Genomic DNA, 23873 nt, shown 5'->3' with positions numbered 1-23873 from the left:
TAGTCCAGAATCTGTTCTAACTTATGCTGAGACTTGGATTGGCCCCCTCTGGCTGCATCCCTGCCTGCTCCAGGAGTGAAAGACTGCAAATAATGGGTTAAAGACAGCTTCATTCTTCCCAACCTCAGTCTTCCATTCATATTCCAGCCTGGAAATAGAGACAATATACCAGGGGGCGAACAGTGCATTAGACATAGGAACTAGAACTCTTATGACAAGGTTAGGGACTCAGGCATCCCAGCAGGGAGCATACTAGGCCGTAGGCTCTTTGCTTTGATTCTAGTCCCTGATTCTCAGCTTAGTTCCTTAGGGGAACTAGGGATGCTGGAGGACTGCTGTGCCCTATGGCTTGATGCTGGATGCTGCTGGTCAGGAAGCTCTTGGCCCCCCACCCTGAATTTACAGAGTACATACCTTTAGCTGCTGGCCCAAATAATCCACTCTTGATGGAGGTCCACAGCATTAGACAAGATGTAAGTACTGTTTAATTGTTTAATAGTAAACTGTTGTTGTTTACTATTATTGCTGCTGCAGGTCCTCTGCTTCCAAGTAGTCCAAGATGGGGTAAATGGAGATAAATGTCCTAAAACCTACAAGCAAAATCAGCACAAATGTGTTTTGTGTGACACCAGTGGTCAACCCAGACTTTGTGAAAACAATTGCAGTTTAAGGGGTCTTTTGTCTGTTTGGGAAGCAGAGACAGGATGGAGAGAGAAGGATGTCTCCCAGGCAACTGAAATGAATCCCATAAATATCCTGGCTGTCTCAAAATCAGCCACAGAGATGTAAGTAAAAGAGAAACGCATAGTTAGACGCAATCAGGTTATGGTTATTTTGAATTTGGTTGGACTGGCTATCTCTGTTTTCTTGTTGCTTTGTTTTGCTGCTCTGTTGTTGTTGTTGCTTTGACTTGATGTTTACCACTATAACTGTTAAGCTGGATCCCAAGGAAATATTTTCTCTGCATGCAAGCTCATGATTTATTTGTTCTTGTTTTGTGAATGAATTTAGGCTGCGTCTACACTAGCCCCTTCCTTTTGGAAGGGGCATGGTAATGAGCAAGTTGGGAAGATGCTAATGAGGCACTGTCATGAATATGCAGGGGACTCGTTAGCGTAGCAGCTGCAGGTGATTTAAAAGCCCCTCTTTCGAATTGCATGCTGCCTGTGTAGATGTGGGACTTTCAAAAGGAGCCCCCAGACTTCAAAAGCCCCTTCTTCCTAAAACCAAACAGGAAGGGGCTTTTGAAGTCCAGGGGGTCCTTTTGCAAAACTGCCGTCTATATGGGTGGCACGGACAGCCACTATTGAGGTGCTGCATATTCATGGAAGTGTCTCATTAGCATCTTCGCTCATTACCATGCCCCTTCCAAAAGGAAGGGGCTAGTGTAGGCGTAGCCTTACTGTTTTTGAGCAATTGATCTGATACCTGTGTCCTGATAAGGGTCTGTGAATGTATGCGCCTTGGTCTACAAGGCCAGCTACTAATTACAGTTCTTTGTTCTAGGCCTTAACCCTAGGGAGGGTTAAGAGCTTGGGGGTACCCCCCCACTGGAAGATGTTCCCACATGAATCTTCCTGGGTTAAGACGTTATTGTTTTACCTGGGTGGTGACAGCATACCTTCCAGGGTCCAGGGTTTCTATGACCTTAGGAAGTTTTCAAGTAATGCCTGTGTGTAGTAGACCCCCCCCATCTTACACAACTTCCATTTACACATTTCTTGCAATAACAAGTCAAAATTGTGAGTGCTGGGAACCAGACAGCAGCCTGATGCCCAGCACCCCTCTCCTTGTGGGAACTGGAAAAGTGACCAGTGCTCCTGCACTGATCAGTTTCCTGGCTCCCTGAGTAATGGGGAGCCCAGAGCCAGAAACAGCAGCACTGATCAATTTCCTGGCTTCTGCGAGCAGAAGGGAGCTAGGCTGCTGCATGGTTCCTGGTTCCCTGCCAATTGCTAGAAGGACACTGACTAGTGCTGCTGTGCCTGGCTCTGGGCTACCTGCCACTCATGGGAGCAGGGAGCCAGGCACAGCCAGGACTGGGGACCTGAAGGCAGCAGCCACCCCTCCATCCCTAACTTATGCAAAATTTTACTGAAGTGTGGTTGCCCAGGCACACAACCTATGCTTAAGTCAGGGGTCTACTGTATAGCCAAGGTGTTTTAAGATTTTTGCGGGCCCCCACTTTCTGCACGCTGAGTGCCAGAGTGTGGACAAAGTCGTGACAAGGTCCATCAATGGCTATTAGTGAGGATGGGTAGGAATGACGTCCCTAGCCTCTGTTTTTCAGAGGCTGGTAAAGGTTGGCAGGAGAGGGATCATTTTGATGATTACCTGCTCTGTTCACTCCCCCCGGGGCATCTGGCATTGGCTTCTGCTGTAAGATAAGATACTGAGCTGGATGGTCTGTTGGTCTGACCCAGTATGGCCATTCTTATGTTCGTGAAGCCAGGGATCTAAACAAGTGATTTGATATTCAAAGATGCTGATTGCCTGCATTAAGGGGATGGCTTGTTTAGCCTGTCTAAGTAAAAACTGAGCTGAGCTATGATTGCTCCATGGAAGTACAGCAGATGGATAAACTTGAGAGCAGTTATCTAAGTTAAGGGCACTACTGCACAAGGCAAGAGTTACTCACCCTGTGCAGAATAGTAACAGAGAGGGAACCATGCTAGTCTATACACTATCAAAACGAAAAGCAGTCAAGCAGCACTTTTAAAGACTAGCAAAATAATTTATTAGGTGAGCTTTCGTGGGACAGACCCACTTCTTCAGACCATAGCCAGACCAGAACAGACTCAATATTTAAGGGTTTAAATATTGAGTTTAATTTTAATTTAATTACCCTAATTCACCTAATAAATTATTTTGCTAGTCTTTAAAAGTGCTACTCGACTGCTTTTCGTTTTCACCCTGTGCAGTAACTGAGGTGCTCCAAGATGCATATCCCTATGCCTGCTTCACTGTAGGATTCGTATTGGCCCCTGCACTTGGGATTGGAGATCTTCATATATAATACGCCAGACTACACATGCACACCCTCATCTCATGCCATGAGCAGGGTGTACACACAGCACTGTGTGGTATGGAGAAGAGAAGAGGAGTCAGTGGAGCACCCACAGGAACAGACGTTTCAAAGAACTCAGTTACTACACAGGGCAAGTAGCCCTCTCCGCTTCTTCAGCTGATGCCCCTGTGGATGCTCCACTGTAGGTGACTAGAAAATAATTCCCTTCATTGGAGGACTGCGGCTTTGGAGTAGTATTTACTGCAGATGATAGGACAGTATGTTTTAGTAGCGTGTACTTCGTCATCACAGCTACGTCTACACGTGCCCCAAACTTCGAAATGGCCATTTCGAAGTTTACTAATGAAGCGCGGAAATGCATATTCAGCGCTTCATTAGCATGCGGGCGGCAGCGGCGCTTCGAAATTGCGTCAATTTCAAAGCGCCGCTGCCGCCCGCATGCTAATGAAGCGCTGAATATGCATTTCCGCGCTTCATTAGTAAACTTCGAAATGGCCATTTGCATGGCCATTTCGAAGTTTGGGGCACGTGTAGACATGGCCCACGAGTGGCTTCTGTAGCTGGAGACATGTCCTACCGGAGATTTGGGGATAAGTAAACATTGGGGATATACGACTGACTATAGTTAAAATCTGTGAGCTGGAAAGAAGGTTCTGGTATGGCTTCCAGTTGTGCCTTCAGATACACCACAGGTTGTACTAGTGTCAAAGTAGATTTCTCCAAGTTTATGAAAAGGCTAGAGTTTGAGAAAAGATCCATTGCCATTCAAGACAGTACGAAGGGAGTTGGTTTCAGGTGAAGCCTAGAGGAGATAGTCATAGTAGTATGCAAAGATGATGATGCGCTTTTTGGGTAGGCAGGCAGCGACTATCTCAAGGACCTTAGAGAACATGGGAGGAGCTGCAGACAGTCCAATAACTTGTACATTGTATTGATTATTGATCAGTCCCCATGATGAACTGGAGAAGCTGTTTGTGGGCGGAATGTATTGATATGAAAAGTATGTGTGTTGGAGGTTGAGGGCAGAGAACCAGTCCCCTTGATCCAGTGCTCGGATAATGGTGGGAAGGGTAACTGGCATGAAGTACAGCAATTTGACAAACCTGTTTGGTTTTGAAGGTCCAGGATTTCTTTTGGATCAGAAAATAATGAGAGTAAAAGCCCTTCCCTCCATGCTGGGAGGGGACTAGATTTATGGCTCCCAGTTGAGGAAGATGATTTATTTCCTGTTACAGAAATCATAGAAGATTAGGGTTGGAAGAGACCTCAAGAGGGCATCTAGTCCCACCCCATGCTCAAACAGGACCAACCCTAACTAAATCATCCCAGCCAGGGCTTTGACAAGACACCTGAAAAAACTAATGATGGAAAATCCACAATCCTTGCTTTCCCTATTAATATCAGATTACTCCCTTCCCCTCTTTTTTCTCTTCTTCTTCTCCTTCCTTCACCTCCTCCCTGTTATATAAACTCTGGGTTCTTATTTTCTACTTGAATCTGAAGTGAGTCTTACCCACAAGAGCTCATTACCCTGATAAATAAATGTGTTAGTCTTTAGGTGCTTATAGGACTGCTTGTTTTTTGCATTGTAAGAGTAACACACATCAACTTGTGTGGCCAAGTGAAGAGGATACTACAAGATGACAGCATTGTTGGAAAGGTGCCTCCTACTGGCCAGTTTATAAAACAGTGTTGAAGTGTGTCCAAGTTAATTCCCATGCTTATGCTGTAAGGAATCACCCCCAGCTGAAAGGCTCCAGAGAGAAGGAATCAGCACACCGTCTTCAAGGCAGTCTTGGATCAAATGCAAGGCACTGTGGTTTGTTGTCAGACTGTGAGCAAAAGGAGGAAAGCTACAGTGATTCAGAGTCCTTGAAGCCAGGCTGTTGACAGGACATGCAAACAGCACCGTGTTGATCAGCCCAGTGCTAGAGAGTTGATGGAGAGATTTTTCACATCGATATTTCAACTGAAAATTCAGCAGTAAGGAAGGGCTCCAGTTTCAGAAGTACCCACTCCAAATTTTGTGCTGTACCAAGGGTTTATCACACTTTGTTAAAAGAACAATTTAGAGACAACCTGAGAACCTGATCAGGATTTCAGACCTGGTTTCTCAGGTCACCTGTTGCAAGATCATGTCCATTCTGCAGCTGCCATTGTCTCCTGCTTGCCAAAGAGCAGAGCCCATGGAAAGCTGTGCAAAATCACAGCTGCAGTTGAACATCTTCATTCTCCATTGTGACACCAACTCTTCCAGAAAGGCTCCTTGTTAGCTTTGCATCAGCATGTTGCTAATGGCTCCCTGGGTACCCACACCACCCCGAGAGGCAAGGATAGATGGACCAATGCACCAGCAGATGCCTTCCCAGCCATCTGCCCCCTCCCATCTCTGGCCAGAGACAGAGACAGAAAGTGTTCCCATTTATTAACAGCAATTCAAGTGCAAGAGATGAGATGGACTTTCTCTGGCTCTTTGGCAGGATGCCAGGTGGGGCAACAAATTCACCTACCAGGTTAGCGCTGCCATCTTTCCCCAGCACCAATGGTACTAAGGAGAGTAAATATGCGACCAGCACATTGCCCTTTCATGGTTGGGACTGGTGGACCCCTCAAGTCGGAAAGATGGCACAGCCCAGGACATCAGAGGATGGAACATTAATAGGAACCAGGGTGAGGTGGAAAGGAAATTGAACACTTGCAACACACAATGGCAAATATCCCTAATCAAGCCCTACCTCCAGGACACTTCCTTGTGTCTGGATGCAGCATTGCAGGGGACTTTCACATTCCCTCTGGGTGGCCATTTCCTTGGCTACAACAGTCAGCAAGTCCCTCCTCTGGAGTCTCTCACGGGGGCTCTTGTGACTCATCTTTCTGGCCATCTCACACGAGAATTTGGTCTTCTTTACAGCTTCAATTCCTTCACCCTTTTGGACCTTAGCTCAGGATTCCTCTGTTTGTGAGGCCCCTCCTCTTTGCATTCTCCCCCCATCAATCCATAGCTTAATGCTGCCTCTTCTATCTAGGAAGAAATTTGTTACTGACCCCCGACCTGCCGGTGCACAGCATGACTAAGTGAGTCCTTTCCTTTGCTTTGCAGGTTAAGCCCCATCACATACCCTCACTGGCAGGCCCTCCACTGTGGCTTAGTTCACTTATGCCTTTAATCCAGCACTGGAGACAGGCGTCCAAATGCAAGCCCAGCAGCAGCAGGGCTGACATCCACCGTGGACATGGGGCCAGGTGGGCTCCAGAAGCAGTGGGGCCTAGGGCAGTCAGCCCTTAGCAGCACCTGGACCACTGTGCTGCCCCCTCCCCTCAGCCATGCAGGGCTGCTGTGGCAGTTCAAAGGGCCTGAAGCCTAGGCTGCCACTGCTGCCAAAGTAACAGGGGCAGTGGCCAGAGCTCTGGGTCCCTTTGAAATGCTAGGCCCCTATGTAATTGTCCCAGTGCCCCCCTCCGCCTCACACTCCACATCAGTGTGCCTGTCAGCAGCAACATAAACCAAATCCAGCCAATGCATTAATGCACCAGGGTAGAGATTAAAAAGAGGAGCTGAATAGGAAACCCGTACAAGGAAATGTGGAGAAACCATTAAGAAAAAAGGACAATTTGGAGCTTGTGGGGAAAAGAAAGGAAAAAACCCCACTGCCTTCTGGGCTGCCACATTGTTATTGTATTCTATCCCCTTTCCCCCCTCTATATCTGACATGGACCCCAGCATGATAGCCCATTCACAATCTGGCAGCTGAATGGAATGTTATGGATCTGCCCTTGACACTCAAATCAGTGTTTGTTATATAGAAAACCGTTCACATGCTTATTATCAATATGGCCAATATAATTTGCTTAGCTTTAGAAACACCACCACCAGCTCCACCCTCTTTGCTTACTGAATTATGCGGAATTTAACTCAAAAAGGCATAGCTTAAACAAGACCTCTCCCCCACCCCACTTATGGCTCCTGTTTTAAAGAGGGTTATTATTCAGAAATTGATCACTGTAGAAAATCCAAGTTTGCCTCTCATATCACCATTCACAAGCAGGTTAAAAATCTACTTCCTAAAATGCACTTTTACTCACTAATGGCATTAGAGCTAGACTCTTCAGTGAGCAGAATTCCATTGCCCATGACAGCTTGTAAAACTGGTGCCCTTCTCATGGTGGCACATGGACTGTGTACTAGATCCAGGGATGATCCCAAGGCCCCTGGATTACTTCAGGCCCAACTGGATCAGAGTCCATGATATTGAGTTAATTTTCTTTACAGATTTGTAAATAATATGAAAAACAATGAAAATTTCAAGGGAAAGCCTAAGACTTGGACACAATGAATTGTAAAGGGACAATCCTGCATAATACACAAGTCACCCTGAGGTTCCACTCTGTGCCTTAGCATGGAGACTATCCTCTTTGCCTTTTCACACCTGTCTGTCAGTCTGGCCAACTAATTCTGTGGATGTTCCACTCTCTGAACAGCTCTCAACATATGTAAGGAGACCTGATAGTGCCTCACAGCAACCTAGAGCCCCTCAACAGTGTCCAGAGCCCCAAGGACATAGAATCACAGAAGATAAGGGTTGAAAGAGATTGCCAGCCCTTGCTCTAGGCAGGACCAACTCCAACTAAGTTATCCAAACCAGGGTTTTGTGAAGCCGTGGGCTGTGACCTAGAGACACAAGCAAACCAAACATCTGTGGCATTGATTGCACTCCTGGGAGCAGTAGTAAGCCTCTTTCACACCTACATCTTGGAGCACAGGCCATTGATGATCATTCGCCTTGGGAGTAGGCCTCTTTCTAATTCTGATGCAGCTTTGTCTCAGGGAGAACACTGCTTGTCCATGTAGTGTCATAAATAACAGCTTTATGCTGGAATCTACCTTGAAAGCGTTTCCTTCTACCCCTCTAATGTCAGATGGTCAAGTCTATTTTTTTTTTAAATAAAACACTAGCTGCCTAAGGAATAATGAATCCAGAAGTTTGGAGTACTTTTAAGTCTCAGAAAAGTTACACACAGGAAGAGATTGTAGCAAATTCGGTTCAACTCATATTCAAATGTGGCTTAGAGAATGTAACTGTAAATATAAAAGTAACTCTCTCCTGTGCTGGTAGCAAGATGCTGCAGAGACAAGATATCATCACTCTAATGGTGGGGGTGAAACGCCAATACCAGCTGACACTGACAAACTGTACCTGAAGAGTTACTGACCTGGTTGCATTCTGCTCTACAGCTCCTTGGATAAAGCCAAACTTACTGAATGGAGCTATGCAAGACATTCCTTAAAAACAAACCCCTAACTTGCTCCTTTTGCTCTCCCTCCTGAAGCCTGACTTTCCCTGCTGGTAGTCTAGCTGCAAGTTGTACCCACCATTCCTATGGCTGCTGCATCTTGTGCTGCAGTCACACTTGGCTTTTTGGTTCCTGGAAAGCTTGGCCTGCAGTAGCAGGAACTTCAGGAACTCTAACTTCCCTGTTTCCCCACACCCAAGGAGTCCCTGATGTCCCAGCCCAGAGTATCATCTGTTTGCAGTGTCCTAATGCTGTCAATCCCCTTCCTTGTCAGATAAAATTGCCCTTTGTCCTCCAGTCTTTGAGCACCCCTGCTTGTAGTCACAGTTGTCTCCATTCCCTGTGAAGCTCCTTTTTCTCTCTCCAAACCTCTTCTTGTATGTGCAGAGCAGAAGTTGCCAGTATTTGGTTACATGAAAAGACACAGTAGGGGGCACATGGAAAGCAGAGGGAGCTAAGATAGGGGATGTGGCGGAAAATGCAGGGATATGGTGTCACCCATCCAGCAACCTGGGTAGTAACAAACATGCTCAGATGCAAACAAGATCCAAAATTGTAAGGGGAATTGCTACACAGACAAAAGCTTTCTTAGCTTTGCTCCCCAATTGGGCATTGTCATAAACTAAGTTAAAGCTCAACTGCACAGTTATTGTCTAACAACCATCAAGTCACAAATGATTAACAGAACATATGAGTTACAAAACTGCAAAATATTTTGATCCACTGAAAAACTATTTTATTATTAAACTGCTCAGAATGTGCCATAATCCATGGCTTTGGTTTTCATATCAGGCAGCTTTCATACCAAAAAAGTAGTATGTTTACTTCACGCTACTCAAAAAACTAGAGGACTAGATCCTAAGCAAGTGTAAATTGGTAATACTCTATGAGCTTCAGTAGATAAATGTCCATTTACATTAGTTGGGGATCATGCCTGAAGATTTCCTTCTGTCAGATAAAACCCTATATTCAAAAGTGTAACAATGCAGCAACTTTAAAATATCTACAATTAGGTGGCTATTTGCATGGCCACATGTAGGAGAGAAAAAAACTACAGCACTGGGCCTGATGAAAGATCTGAGGTCTGAAACCAAGGCTGTGAACCAAAACCAGGTTATGTATTAAAGCAGAGGCTTTCCAGTTCACTGTCCAGGAACTTGGCAGAGTTGTTGCTAGTTACTTTGCTGTAGATATTTGTGTAAATATACAGAATATACCCAGCCTAGTACACAATAAGGTGGGTTGACAAAAATAATGAATAGGGGTGTTTCCTTTTAGACATCTGGGACAAGGGGAGGTAACAAAGAAATGCCATGAAATACATATGGTGGTGTGAATTGTATATGTTGTTTGCTGTAGTCTAACAACATAGGGGTACTTTACCTTAGTCTTTTGGTCAGGTGAAGGAAGCTGACTTACTAGTTCCTTGCCATAGAACAATGGTGTGTTAGCATACCCATAATCAGGGAGTCAGTGTGATAGGACTGTGTACTGATGCCGGTAAACCTGGCTAAGTACCTTTGTCACTGAACTGTTCCTATGGTCTTCATTTATGAGTAACATCACAAGGTCTGATGAATTAAAATACTGCACTATCCGCTAATAATACTAGAGCTTCAAGAAGCACAGGGCAGCCCAAACAGCATTACCAAGGCAATAACGTTCCAGCCTTCAGAACTGAAGGCACTACATAGTATTACCGAGGTTTGTCTGTGCAGAATGGGGACAGCACTCAGAGAAAAAAGACGACAAGAAAAAACCACCCACACACACACACACACATATGCAAGCCAAACTGAAAACATTGTCAGTACACATTGTAGTAGCAACTAGGGTTGGATTCAGACCAGGTACCTAGCAATGAAAGGCTGTATGGCTCATTTCTCCAAGTCTTCACTCCCTTATTTGTTTTCCTAAGGTTGGGCTCACACTAGACCAGTCCACACTGACTAAGGGTTTTGGATTTGTCTTGGCATTTGTTTATCGAGAATCAAGGAGGGCACTATTTGTAGCCATGTTTTGGATTAATTATGTCACTAATGTGAAATTAATTCAAGGTCCAAAAATCAAGATTGTGGTAACACCTCCACCCCGCACCAAAATACACCCAAAAAGCAATTGTTAAACAAACAGATATTTATAGCTACCTTCTGCTATTAAAGGTGACCTGGAAAAATCCAGAAACTGTAAGGGGCTCAGCTCTTTAGTGGCAAGGGTCACTCATCACTTACTAGCTTTTACATTAACCTTTTCTTCTACAGCTCTTGCAGAGGACAGATCATCAGCTCCTTCCTGAGCCTAATCCTGCTCAAATGGAGGAGGAAGTTTGGACACTGATTTAAAACAGTAGCAAAGTCAGGCACCCAGCATGCAACTATGGCCCAGTAGTATTTGACGCAGAACTCCACAAAAGCAAAAAGCAGCATTAGGAAAGTGGGCTGCTTTTTTAACATACTGCACGGTTTCACAAAGTTTTTATTATTTCTATATATCTATTATAAAATCGTAATAGTTAAACTGGGCACTTGTAATGCCATGGGCACAGCTAGGTAAATGTTACCAGGGTGCTCAACTCTAATCTGTAGTCACTCCATAAATGCTTCGCTCCAGTCTAATTTTCTAACAGAGGATGTCCTCTAAAGTGGTTGAGGAGGAGCAGTCTGAGCGTGGCAACTTACATTCAAGCTCAATTTGCAGGAAGGCTTATGGCTGCTGCTGCTGCATACTGCAATGGGTACGCAACCCCAGAGGCACTGAGACCACTGACAAGAGAGAGTGAAGTCTCTGTGTTACAGCTTTAGCCGAGAGCCAGCTGGCTTTTAACTCATGTGGTAGTACTCATGACTCTAGCCCCTATGGCCACAAATTCATTCCCCTCTGCAAGGGCCAACCCAGGACTGTTGACCTTGGCCTCTAGGGTAAGATACATTCATGCATGGCTTAAGTCCAATTCACAGTCATCTAACAGCAGTTGCAAAGGGTGCATGTAGGGCTTGGAAGAGATTTTTGCCCATTAATATCCTATGGTTACATTGAAACAGTCACCCTCACTTTACCGTACTGTGCTCAAAAAGTTTGGCTGTTGCAAGTTGAAATGGGGTACCAGAAAGCCCTCATGGACACTCCCCAGACCCTTATCATGTCATCACTTGTGAAGAGATATGGCTTCCTTAGAAATGTTTTTAATAACAAATTTGTCTCTTCTACCTCTTTCACATGGTACTGTCCAGACTGACTGTCTCAAACTCCTGTGTCCACAACGTGAAACAAAACTTCTGAAGAAAAATTTTCTTTTAATTAAAATGTTTCAGTTCAACAGGGATAACTTTTATTTTCTGTGAGACCATAGACATATTAGATCTTCCCATCTCCACAGTTCACCCTGCCAGGGCATTACCTCATGACAAGTTACAGCTTTATCCCTTTAGTTCTAATCCATTGATTAGCAGTAGGAATAAAAGAAACGACCTGACTGGCCAAGTACTTTTCTCCATAGGAGCAGATGCATAACAGACAATGCCTTCCCTTCAAAGAATCTACAGGTGAAAGAAGGACCTACTCCCTGGTAAAAAAATAATAGGACGAATGCACAGCTGATACCAAGAAGAGTACCCAGCTTGAAGAACATTTTAAAGTAGTACTTTAGTTCCTTCAGTACCAACAAATACTTTGAAACATCAGGTATCGGCCAGTTGGAGGCAAGGTATCCAACAACAGATCAAAGATCTAATGTGGTCCAGTAAATCTTATATTCCTCTCATTTGAGAGATGCTTCAAACCTTCTTTGGGAAATAACAACCCTGCTTGACAACCTCCTTGTCTGGAAAGACACATTTAAATTTTTCCTAGTTTTCATTAGTACTGGAAAGCCTGTTTCCTTCATGGGGAAGTTCAGAGTAGAGAGTAAGAGTAGAGAGCTTTAACGTTCTTAACTATGTGCATACAGAGTGAGTGTGAGTGCACCACAGATTCTACAATAATTCTGATGCTCTGAAAGATGGCAAAATGGAGCTTGCACATTCAGAACATTAGAAAATCAGAATGGTCCTCCTGATTCAGGCCAAAGGTCCTGCTAGCTAAGTGTCAGGTCTTCCAATAATGACCAATGTCAGGTACTCCAGAAGGAATGAACAGAAGAGATTATCATGAAGTGATCCATCCCCTGCCATCCATTCTCAGCTTCTGACAAAGACATTAGGGACATCATCCCTGATGGACTTATCTCCTCTTCTCTTTTTCTGAATGCACACACATCCTATACACTAGCCCAACTACCTTCTAACTACACACTTACATTCTAAGATGGGCACACTTAAGACATAACATAACACTACCCTATGCATAAATGCTACCACCCTCACATAGCCTCCTATGTGCAAATACTGCTATCCCAGGAACACATACATGCCTTCCTAATTCCACGTAGAAAGCTCCTGAATGTAAACTCTTACTCTCATTCGTCTGTACTACCCAGATGCTCCTGTGCACAATCACAGCCTCTCCCCTGAATACACTAATACCCCCAAATCCAAATGCAGACCCCAAACCCAGAGTTTTAAATTCTCAGAGAACAAGTAAGTGTTTGAAAGTTACCCGGTGTAAGTAGTGGCATTACTTGTCACACTCAAATATCCTTCCAGAAAAGAACAGTTAGTTCTTCAGGAATGGGAGGAGTCTAAAGGTTTGATTCTCCACTGACCTATATCTTCGGACATCATTTACACTAGGACAAGGAAGGTGTAAATCATTCCTGTTCTGACTGGACTGCTTGTCACACCCAATAAATGACAAACAAGGTACAGGGCAGGGCAGAATCCCGCCCAAAGAGTCTTGTTCTTTCACGGAGATTTCCCCTCCCCACATGCTGCAGTTCTCCCTACTGAATCGTAGGTGACTCTGTTCTGTTCCAGCTGAGCGACAGCCTGCTTTAGATCGTCCACTACCACATGCACATCCTCCTTGGTGGTGTCCCGCCCCACGCTGAGCCGCAAGGCATTCTGAGCCACCTCATAGGGAATCCCACAGCTGAGCAGGATAGAAGAGGGCCTGGAAAACAATGAGAGCAGGGTTTAACCCTTTAAACATCAAGGAAACACATTTCTCTCCTGTAGAGTTCACTACAATATTGACAACAAGTGGAACTGCCTGGGCACTGGCAGATTATATACCACCCTTGTCATTCTGCCTGAGCGGCAGTGGATTCTTCCAGGAGTTGGTCAGTGCTGTTCAGTCTGATCAGTGGGAGGTGCCAGGACAGTGATATGAGATATCTGCCTTAGTCTCTGCCTACTGCAGCTACACACCATGATCCCACAGTATTCTCAGCCTGCAGTATGTCAGCCAGCCAGGAGTGAGCCATTGACCAGTGTCACAAACTAGCAGTAGTGAGCACTAAAAATACAGACACTAAGGGTACTGGATCTCTGTGATAACACCGAAGTTTCTTACTCAAAATCTGAGCTCTGAATATTATAGCAACTTCTTGCCTTATGGTCAGCTGATCACGTGGTGCCCTATAGTTCCAGTCTGACTGCTTTTACAAAGGCTGAGCTCCTCAGGTTGGCCTTCCTGCTTCCCAAGTTTTCTCTGTGCACAATCTGTGACATGGTACACAACAGCATGGGAGCAAGTCAGCATCCGAGCATCTAACCTGTTATATCATGCCACCCTATCTACTAAGTAAGAAACTACTCTCATCACCTTAATCCTGGTTACTCAGCAACTGATCTTGTGTATTGTACATCCTCAACCTACTTCTGGGGTTACTCAAGACCACGTATTCTTCTTGTGTGATCCCAAAGGAGCAATTGTTTTATGGGAAATGATTTCATAAAAGTGAAAGCTCAATCCTCTTCATCCTGAGTACTCTACTCGCAGGAGAACAGTACCACAACTGGGATGACTTACTGGTCACCCTCTTCTGAGTGGCATGCAGCACCAACACTGGCAAGTAGCCTCCTGCAACGGGACAGCACCATCCGCCCTGCAGAAGAGACAAAGCACAGGCCCCACTCAGAACAGCACACTCATCATGCAGAATGATAGTGCAGGGAACATTCTTTAAACCTCCCATATGCAGACGATCACCCTATCCTTCAAACAACCCTTTTAGCCCAAGCTATGAACAATTTGGCAGAATTATTTTTCAATCTGCTCTCAAGTTAAGAGATCCATGCCTGGCACCGGCAGGTCTGACATACTTCTCCAGAGACGAGGGAACTCTGGTGATTCAGCCATGTGCCTGATGCCTACCCCCAATCAATAAGCTGCTCTCTCAGGATTGTGCAGGTCTGTGTCTGGCACTGCCAGGTCTCCTGCTCCATGGCTGAGGTGGGCATGGAATGCATCCTTCAGAGCCCGACAGCACAAGAGGAGAAGCAGGGAGTCAGCATGAAGGGGAACTGGGGTCCCAGAGAGACAAAAGGATGAACATGGCTAGCATATATGAAAGATACCTTGCAATCCTGTCCCTGAGATAGAAAAGTTACAAGTATTGCAGAGCCGCTTGGCACCTGGAAATTGACTGTTAAGGTAGAGTCTCTGCTTTCCAAACGAAGCCTGGAAAATAAAACAGTAACACCTCTATGAATGCAGACTGTTCTGCTCTTAGTAGGAAGCAGCTGAGCACAAGGACTGCATGACAAATGCCCTAGCGTCCCTGTAAGCCTTCATTCCATTCACCACTAGTGCTTTGAGAAGGCCTCTTGGGACTTGACATGTACATGGCCTGGGCTTATTGGTAATTAGAGCACTGAGCCAGCAAGTTGAGACAGACAAGCTTTAGACATTGTGGGGAATCCACCAATGCTCTATGGGTACTTCACTCTGGCTACACTGGTGCCAGGAGACTTTCAGGCCACCACAGAAAACAACCCAGTGCAGGAGTCACCCTAAAAAAGCTGCAGATCCTGCAAAGCTGATTTAATATTCCCTCTCCAACCCCCATTGGAAGAGGTTCGGCAGCAGTGAGAGTTCCAGGGAAGGCAAATAGCGTATTGCGGAAGTGGCCTGGCCAATCCTGCCTTCCCATGATTCATGCATAAGAACATAAGAATGGCCATACTGGGTCAGACCAAAGGTCCATCCAGCCCAGTATCCCGTCTGCCGACAGTGGCCAATGCCAGGTGCCCCAGAGAAGGAGAACAGAAGACAATGATCAAGTGATTTATCTCCTGCCATCCATCTCCTGCCCTTGTTCTGAAGGCTAGGGCACCATACTTTACCCCTGGCTAATAGCCATTTATGACCTAACCTGCAAAAATTTATCGAGCTCTTTTTTAAACCCTAATAGAGTCCTGGCCTTCACAGCCTCCTCCGGCAAGGAGTTCCACAGGTTGACTGTGAGCTGTGTGAAGAAAAATTTCCTTTTATTAGTTTTGAACCTACTACCCATCAATTTCATTTGGTGTCCCCTACTTCTTGTATTATGGGAAAAGGTAAATAATTTTTCTATGTTCACTTTCTCCACACCATTCATGATTTTATATACCTCTATCATATCACCCCTCAATTGCCTCTTTTCCAGACTGAAAAGTCCCAGTCTCTCTAGCCTCTCCCCATATGGGACCCGTTCCAAACCCCTAATCATCTTAGTCGCCCTTTTCTAATGCCAATATATCTTTTTTGAGGTGAGGAGACCACATCTGCACACAGTACTCAAGATGTGGGCGTACCATAGTTTTATATAGGGGAAGTATGATATCTTTTGTCTTATTATCTATCCCTTTTTTAATAATTCCTAATCCTATTTGCTTTACTAACTGCCGCTGCACACTGCGTGGATGTCTTCTGAGAACTATCCACTATAACTCCAAGATCCCTTTCCTGATCTGTCGTAGCTAAATTTGACCCCATTATGTTGTACGTGTAATTTGGGTTATTTTTTCCAATGTGCATTACCTTACACTTACCCACATTAAATTTCATTTGCCATTTTGCTGCCCAATCACTCAGTTTGCTGAGATCTTTTTGTAGTTCTTCACAATCCCTTTTGGTTTTGACTGTCCTGAACAACTTGGTGTCATCTGCAAACTTTGCCACCTCACTGCTTACCTCATTTTCTAGATCACTGATGAACAAGTTGAACAGGATCGGTCCCAGGACTGACCCCTGGGGAACACCACTAGTTACCCCCCTCCATTGTGAAAATTTACCATTTATTCCAACCCTTTGTTTTCTGTCTTTTAACCAATTCCCGATCCATGAAAGGATCTTTCCTCCTATCCCATGACCGCCTAATTTACATAAAAGCCTTTGGTGTGGGACCGTGTCAAAGGCTTTCTGGAAATCTAGGTATATTATGTCCACTGGGTGCCCCTTGTCCGCATGTTTATTAACCCCTTCAAAGAATTCTAATAGATTAGTTAGACACGACTTCCCTCTGCAGAAACCATGCTGACTTTTGCCCAACAATTCGTGCTCTTCTACATGCCTTGCAATTTTATTCTTTACTATTGTTTCTACTAATTTGCCTGGTAGTGATGTTAGACTTATCGGTCTATAATTGCCAGGGTCTCCTCTGGAGCCTTTTTTAAATGGCCATAATGGCTACTGCAGAAGGGCTACAATTTAGCAATACTAGGGGCAAAACAGCATCTAGCATTTCTGAAATGGGGGGAGGAATGCATAGCATCATATCAAAAAGGACCACCGTCTGGACGAGCCACGTGGGAGCAAAAAGCAGCAATTCTGAAGTGCCATGGCTGGCGACATGGTAATGAGGCACTGAATATGCATTGCAGCACCTCATTAGTATTCTTCAAAATGGACATTAGCATAGCTATTTTGAAGATTAAATCCCACCTACAGATGATGAGTCACACAGAAACCTGGGGCAGCGGAAATGGATCAAACCCATCTGCCATTGACTGGTGACTCATGGTGCCTGGGGCAGTGGGACAGATCCAGAACTATGCACCACTGAAGAGTTGAGTTCTTCTCATCTTGACAATGTTGGATCACTGATCCAGATCAACAGAACATGGCTCCACACTCGCATCTAATTCATCTGGCCAGTGGATTAGAGTGAGCATCTTTTAGTAACTCTAAGCAAACACAGGACAGTGTATGGTGTGTCTATGCCTGTGAGTATATAATATGATGGTGCTGTATTCTCAATAAATGAGGTGTTCCTGCCTTATCCCTCTAAAAAAATCCTGTTGCTTTGTATAAGCATAACAATTTGAGCACCTACCCTTCTTAGCTCATTGCCTCTTCCCCCTTTCTTCACTTTCACATATGTGCTCCCTGATCAGCTTACTACATCTCACTGCTTCCTCCCCCATGTCAGTACCCAGAGCACACCATCAGTGGGTATCTCCCTGCCAGACACTTTTGTCATCATTATTCCAAATTGCTGGGTCATTCAAAAAACAGGCTTTCTCCTCCTCCTCCTCCTCTCAGAAACTTTCTGTGCAGGCTGCCCAGAGATCCATAAACGTTAACAGGAACTAGGTATGCTCACTTCTAGTCTCTCCTCCAGGTAATCCCGAAGCTCCCTCATGTGAGCCTCATAATCCTCGCAGTTCTTGTTCACCAGCTCAGCAGCCTGAATGGGGAGAAGAGAACAAATGGATTCTACATTTGTCTGCAACTGTAAACACAAGGACTGGAGACAATCATGTGGAAATAACAATAATCCCCTAGAAATACACCATAAAAATAACCTACAGTCTGTCCAGCCCAGTGTCCTGTCTTCTGACAGTGGCCAGTGCCAGATACTTCAAAGAGAATGAACCAAACAAGCAACAAAGTTATCTGTCCCTTATTGTCCACACTCAGCTTCTGAACTTCAGTTCAGGTAGAAATACATTTTGGCTTAAAAATGAACTAATTCCACCAAGGTGGAATTTGCACTGGCTACTGTTAGGAAAAAGGATACTGGTCTAGCTGAACCTTGGATCTGTTCCACTATTGGCATTTTAGTGTTCTTAAGGTACTCAACCCCAAGGCAAAAAAAGGAAGCCACCTTGAGGGTAATGTAACCACCATCAATGGGGCACAACCCCCAATCTGGTGAAACTCTACATGATCTGGGCCCTCACAGCATTTCTCCTCCAAAGTGAACTTTTAGAAACCAAGTACCAGCACATTTGTTTGTCCGACGTGGGGACAGATTTCACAATAGCTCTACATTCAGCATAATGAGCACTTTGAAAATCTGTCTCCAAAGTGGTAGCTAGGCTCCTTACAAAGTCCTGGTCTTAGTTTGGCAAACCAAGCCACTATGCAGTTCACTCAGCTACTTTGGAGAATGCTTCCCGGATATCAAACTGTGCATGGGCTCTCACCCTTCCCCTTGCCCCTCTCACAAACTTGGTACAGAGGTCCACAGTGGGTGGGGAAGTGCCCTACGTCCAACATTGCCTAATCACGGCTCCATACACCAGAAAGCGTCATTTAGGTTTGGCCTCTTTATAAATACCTTCTTCTGGGTAATATAGTTTTTCAATATGCTATTATTCCACAAGTGAATGCAAATATTTTGTAGCAGTCTTCCCCCAAATGCTGATGCACAGGACAGTTTAGGATACAGAAGGAGTACAGAGGTGGAAATACAAGGTACAGCAGATCAAGCAGCCCAACATGCCACTGGCTAATGCCATATTGGGCTGCATTAGTAGGAGCATTGCCAGCACACAGAGTGAAATGATTATTCTCCTCTATTCAGAGGCCACATCTGTAGCATTGAATCCAATTTTGGGACACCCACTACAGAAAGGATGTGGACAAACTGGAGAGGGTCTGGGGAGGGCAACAAAAAATGAGGAGGAGGCTGGAAAACATGACTTATGAACAGAGACTCAGGAAACTGGGCTTATTTAGTCTTTGGAAGTAAAGAAGGTCGGGGGGAGGGGGATTTGATAGCAGCCTTCCACTATGTGAAAGGGGATTCCAAATAGGATGGAGCCAGGCTGTTCTCAGCGGTGGCAGAAGACAGAACAAGAAGCAATGGTCTCAAGTTGCAGGAGGTGAGTTGGATGTTAAAACTATTTCACTAGGAAGACAGAAGCATTAGAATGGGTTTCCTGTGGAGATGGTAGAATCTCTATCCTTAGAGTTTTTTAAGGCAAGGCTTGACAAAGCCCTGGCTAGAATGATTTTGTTGGGTTTGGTCTAGTTTTGAGCAACTGGATGGACTAGATCAGCGTTTCTTAAACTATATTCCACAGAAAGAGAAGTTACTTACTCGTAGTAACGATGGTTCTTCGACATGTGTCCCCGTGGGTGCTCCACAGTAGGTGTCGGACTCTCCCAGCGCCACAGATCAGAATTCTTCTAGCAGTTTCCACTGGATCGCGCATGCGCCGATGCATGCCGCTCCCTTGTGCGCCCTCGGTCATGTGCGCGATCCGGTCCCCGCCAGTTCCTTGACCAACCGCCCCGGATGCTCCTGAAAAAACACCGGACAGAGATCCGAAGCGGGGAGGATGGGCAGGTAGTGGAGCACCCACGGTGACACATCTCGAAGAACCATCGTTACTACAAGTGAGTAACTTCTCTTTCTTCTTCGAGTGGTCCCCGTGGGTGCTCCACAGTAGGCGACTACCCAGCAGTAACCCCAAGTAAGGAGGTGGGTACTCGATTTATGTGCAGCTTGCCCCCGAGAGGACTGCTGTCGACAGACGGGTATCCTAATCGAACACCCAATGGCGGGCATAATGCTTGGCGAAGGTGTCGTAGGATGACCAGGTCGCCGCTCTGCAAATGTCTTTCAACGCGATTCCCTTAAAGAAGGCCGTTGATGCCACCACTGCTCTGGTGGAGTGAGCCCTGGGCGGGGCTAGCAAAGGGGTCTTTCGAAGCTCATAGCACAGTTTTATACAGGACACAATGTGCTTTGAAATTCTCTGGGAAGAGAGGCCTTCCCCTTTCGATCTGGGAGCGAGAGACACCAGAAGCCTGTCCGTTTTCCAGAAGGGCTTAGTTCTGTCTATGTAAACGGCCAAACGCCCTCCTCACATCTAGGAGATGCAGGCGCGCCTCCTTGCTGGAGCTGTGAGGCTTCGGGTAAAATGAGGGTAATACTATTGGTTCATTAATGTGGAACTCCGAGGAAACTTTCGGAACGAAGGCTGGGTGTAACCGTAAGATCACTGCCTCCTTTGAGAATACCGTGCAGGGCGGCGTTGCCATCACTGCTGCGAGCTCGCTCACCCTGCGGGCTGACGTAATTGCAAGAAGGAAGGTCGTTTTCATGGTAAGGAGTTGGAGGGGTACCGTGGCTAATGGTTCGAAGCGTGGTCCCGATAGCGTGTGGAGTACCAAGTCCAAACTCCGTAACGGTGGTAGCAGTTTTCGAGGAGGGTACAGGTTTACCAGCCCCTTCAAGAACCTTGTGACGATAGAATGGGTGAATACGGTGGGCCCTTCCTCTTTGTGCCGAAAAGCTGATATAGCTGCGAGGTGGACCTTTAGCAGGGATAGAGAGAGCCTGTCTCGTTTGAGATCCAGCAGGTATTCTAGAATTACACTTATAGGAACATCAAGAGGAGCTAACTGTTTGGCAGAGCACCAGGCGGTAAAGCGTGTCCATTTCTGTTCGTAAGTCCTCCTGGTGGAGGTCCTTTGGCTACACTGTAAGACTTACCTTACCCCCTCCATAGACATGCTCTCTAAGGCGCTGAGCCATGGATTAACCATGCTTGTAGGCGGAGTCCCTGAGGGTGCGGATGCACTATGGACCCCTGAGCCTGCGTGAGTAAGTCCGGCACTACCGGTAGGGGGAGTGGTGGACAATCCAATATGCGCAGAAGCAGGGGAAACCATTGTTGTCGGTCCCAAGTTGGAACCATGAGTATCATGCGAGCTCTCTCCCTTCTGGCTTTCTGCAGAACCTTGTGGAGAAGCGTTGTGGGGGGAAAACGCGTAGAGCAGAGGGCCCTTCCATGAGATCATGAAGGTGTCCCCCAGGGACTCCCGCCCTATTCCTGCTCTGGAGCTGTACTGAGGGCACTTGTTGCGCTGGGTGGCAAACAAATCGACTTGGGGAAACCCCCAGGTGCGAAATATGCGTTGTAGCAGGTCGGAGCGGATCTGCCATTCGTGCGTGAGTGCAAAGCACCTGCTCAGTTGGTCTGCCTTCACGTTGTGGGCGCCCGGCAAGTACGAGGCTTTCAATGTTATGTTGTTGGCAATGCACCAATTCCACAATCAGACTGCTTCTGCGCATAGCGCATGGGACCGTGCCCCTCCTTGTCGATTGATGTAGAACATGGTGGAGGTATTGTCGGTATTGATCTCAACTACTTTGCCGTGCAGGTATTTCCGAAAACGTCTGCATGCATTGAACACTGCTCTGAGCTCCAGTATGTTTATGTGCAGTGTCTGTTCTGCGGGGTACCATAGCCCTTGCACACCTTGCTGCCAATGTGCACTCCCCATCCTATGTGGGAGGCGTCAGTTGTAAGAAAAATGGAAATTTGTGGTTGGTGGAAGGGCACTCCCACTAGCAGGTTCTTGGGATCTGCCCACCACGCTAGCGACTTCCGTACCTCCGTCGTGGGCGATACTACCCTGTGGACAGTATGGGCTGCCGGTCTGTAAACACTTGCAGCCAATGCTGCAGGCTTCGCATGTGTAACCTGGCATTCTGTACCGCAAACGTGGCGGCTGCCATATGCCCCAACAGTTGCAGGCATGTTAGGATTGGCACCGCGGGGCTGTACATCATGACTTGCACCAAGGATTTGATGGTGCGGAAGGGGGCGTCGGGCAGGTATACTCTTGATGCGATAGAGTTTATGCGCGCCCCTATGAATTCTATATCTTGCGTGGGTTCGGTCTTTGACTTTGCAAGGTTGATAACTAGGCCCAGCAAAGTAAACATGTTCGCGGTGACGCGTATCATGCGTAGAACCTCTGCCTTTGAGGCCCCTTTCAGTAGGCAGTCGTCCAGATATGCAAAAATAAACACGCCCTGCCTGTGCAGGTAAGCTGATACCACTGCCAGGGTTTTGGTAAAGACTCTGGGTGCTGAGGATAGGCCGAACAGAAGAACCCTGCATTGGAAATGTTCCCCGCCGACCGTGAAGCGGAGGAAGCGTCTGTGTGCCGGGTGGATTGTTATATGGAAGTAAACGTCTTGTAAGTCGAGGGCTGCAAGCCAGTCTCCATCGTCCAGTGCCGTAAGTATGGAGGCAACTGTAATCATCCGGAAGTGCTGCTTGCGCAAGTATCGGTTGAGGCCCTGTAGGTCCAAAATCGGCCTCCAGCCTCCTGTTTTCTTCTCTGTTAGGAAGTAGCGTGAGTAAAAACCTTTCCCTTGGAATTGTTCTGGCACTATTTCCACTGCCCCTATGAACATGAGGTGATCTACTTCCTGCTTCAGCCTCGCCTCGTGAGAAGGTTCCCTGAGAAGAGGCCGGGTGGGAGGTTTCGTCAGTGGTAGTGACTGGAAGGGGATCATGTAACCCGTGGCTATAATTTCCAGCACCCATTTGTCTGTTGTGATCTTTTGCCATTGGGAGTGGAATGGTGAGAGTGGCGTTGAGCGATGGTGTTGATAGTGCAGTCCTCGACGTACCCGTCAAATTTCCCGCCTCTGGGCTTGCCCCGAGGTTGTGCGACTTTGTTGAGAACATTGCCTGGGGGCCCTGTACTGTTGCTGCTGTTGATGGCGCCCTTGGTCATAGCCTCGCTGATATTGTGTGCGTTGTAGTTGGTAAGCATAGCGCCTTTGCTGAGGATAGCATTTCTTTTTCTTGTATGGAGGAGTGTAGATACCCAAGGTCTTAAGTGTGGCCCTCGAATCTTTGCTAGAGTGGAGGACCGAGTCGGTTGATTCTGCAAACAGCTTTTGCTTGTCGAAGAGAAGATCCATGATCTTCGCCTGTAGATCTCTGGGGATGCCAGACGTCTGGAGCCAGGATTCCCTACGCATTACCACTGCTGCGGCTGTTGAGCGTGCCGCTGTGTCCACCACGTCCAGGGCAATCTGAACTCCCGTTCGCGAGGCCACGTAGCCCTCCTGGATGATCGCCTTTAACACTGGCTTCTTGTCCTCCGGGAGGGAATCCATGAGAGAGGTGAGTCTAGAGTAATTGTCAAAGTTATGGCTTGATAAATGTGCCATGTAGTTTGCCATTCTCAATAATAAGGTAGAGGAGGAGTAGACCTTCCTGCTGAACAGCTCTAATTTCTTAGCATCTTTATCTGACCCCCCTGATTTGTACCGAGGCGTCTTCGACCTCTGCTGGGACGCTTCGATCACCAAAGAATTGGGCTGTGGGTGGCTAAACAGGAATTCCATGCCCTTGGCTGGGACGAAGTATTTCTTATCTGCCCTTTTATTCGTAGGCGGAATAGAGGCCGGAGTCTGCCATATGTTAGTGGATGACTCCATAATGGCTTCGTCCAGTGGGATAGCAATTTTAGATGAAGCCGGGGGTCTCAAATTTTTCAGGAGTTTATGATGCTTCTCGTGTACCTCTGCTATTGGAATGTCCTGTGTGTATGCTACTCTTTTGAACAGCTCTTGGCATTGTTTAAGGTCATCCGGAGGGGAGACATCCCCAGGGACAATTGCCTCATCTGGGGAGGATGAGGAGGAACC

The 23873-nt window shown here is 46.3% G+C and overlaps 1 protein-coding gene across 11 annotated transcripts in view; it reads right to left on the bottom strand.

Annotated features, from left to right (window-relative positions):
- SCLY (selenocysteine lyase) overlaps window positions 1-23873 on the bottom strand; it is a 78069-nt gene that overhangs the window by 33115 nt on the left and 21081 nt on the right. For 8 of the 11 annotated variants that reach the window (XR_012646779.1, XM_075003977.1, XM_075003976.1 and 5 more), the window contains exons 10-13: window positions 17784-17867; window positions 14776-14878; window positions 14228-14303; window positions 13201-13366 (exon numbers count right to left, since the gene is read on the bottom strand). Coding sequence is in view for 8 of the 11 variants with exons in the window: in XM_075003977.1 (XP_074860078.1) it covers window positions 13201-13366; window positions 14228-14303; window positions 14776-14878; window positions 17784-17867 (429 nt within the window). In the remaining 3 variants the exon portion in view is untranslated. Of the gene's footprint in view, window positions 1-414; window positions 591-13200; window positions 13367-14227; window positions 14304-14775; window positions 14879-17783; window positions 17868-23873 lie in introns of all 11 variants that reach the window. The other 3 variants (XR_012646778.1, XR_012646780.1, XM_075003972.1) reach the window with 1 other exon arrangement.

Source organism: Carettochelys insculpta, chromosome 10 (assembly GCF_033958435.1).
Source record: "Carettochelys insculpta isolate YL-2023 chromosome 10, ASM3395843v1, whole genome shotgun sequence".
Taxonomy (NCBI): domain Eukaryota; kingdom Metazoa; phylum Chordata; order Testudines; family Carettochelyidae; genus Carettochelys; species Carettochelys insculpta.
Note: the sequence above shows the minus strand (reverse complement) of the source record. Positions and strands in the feature narration are given on the sequence as shown.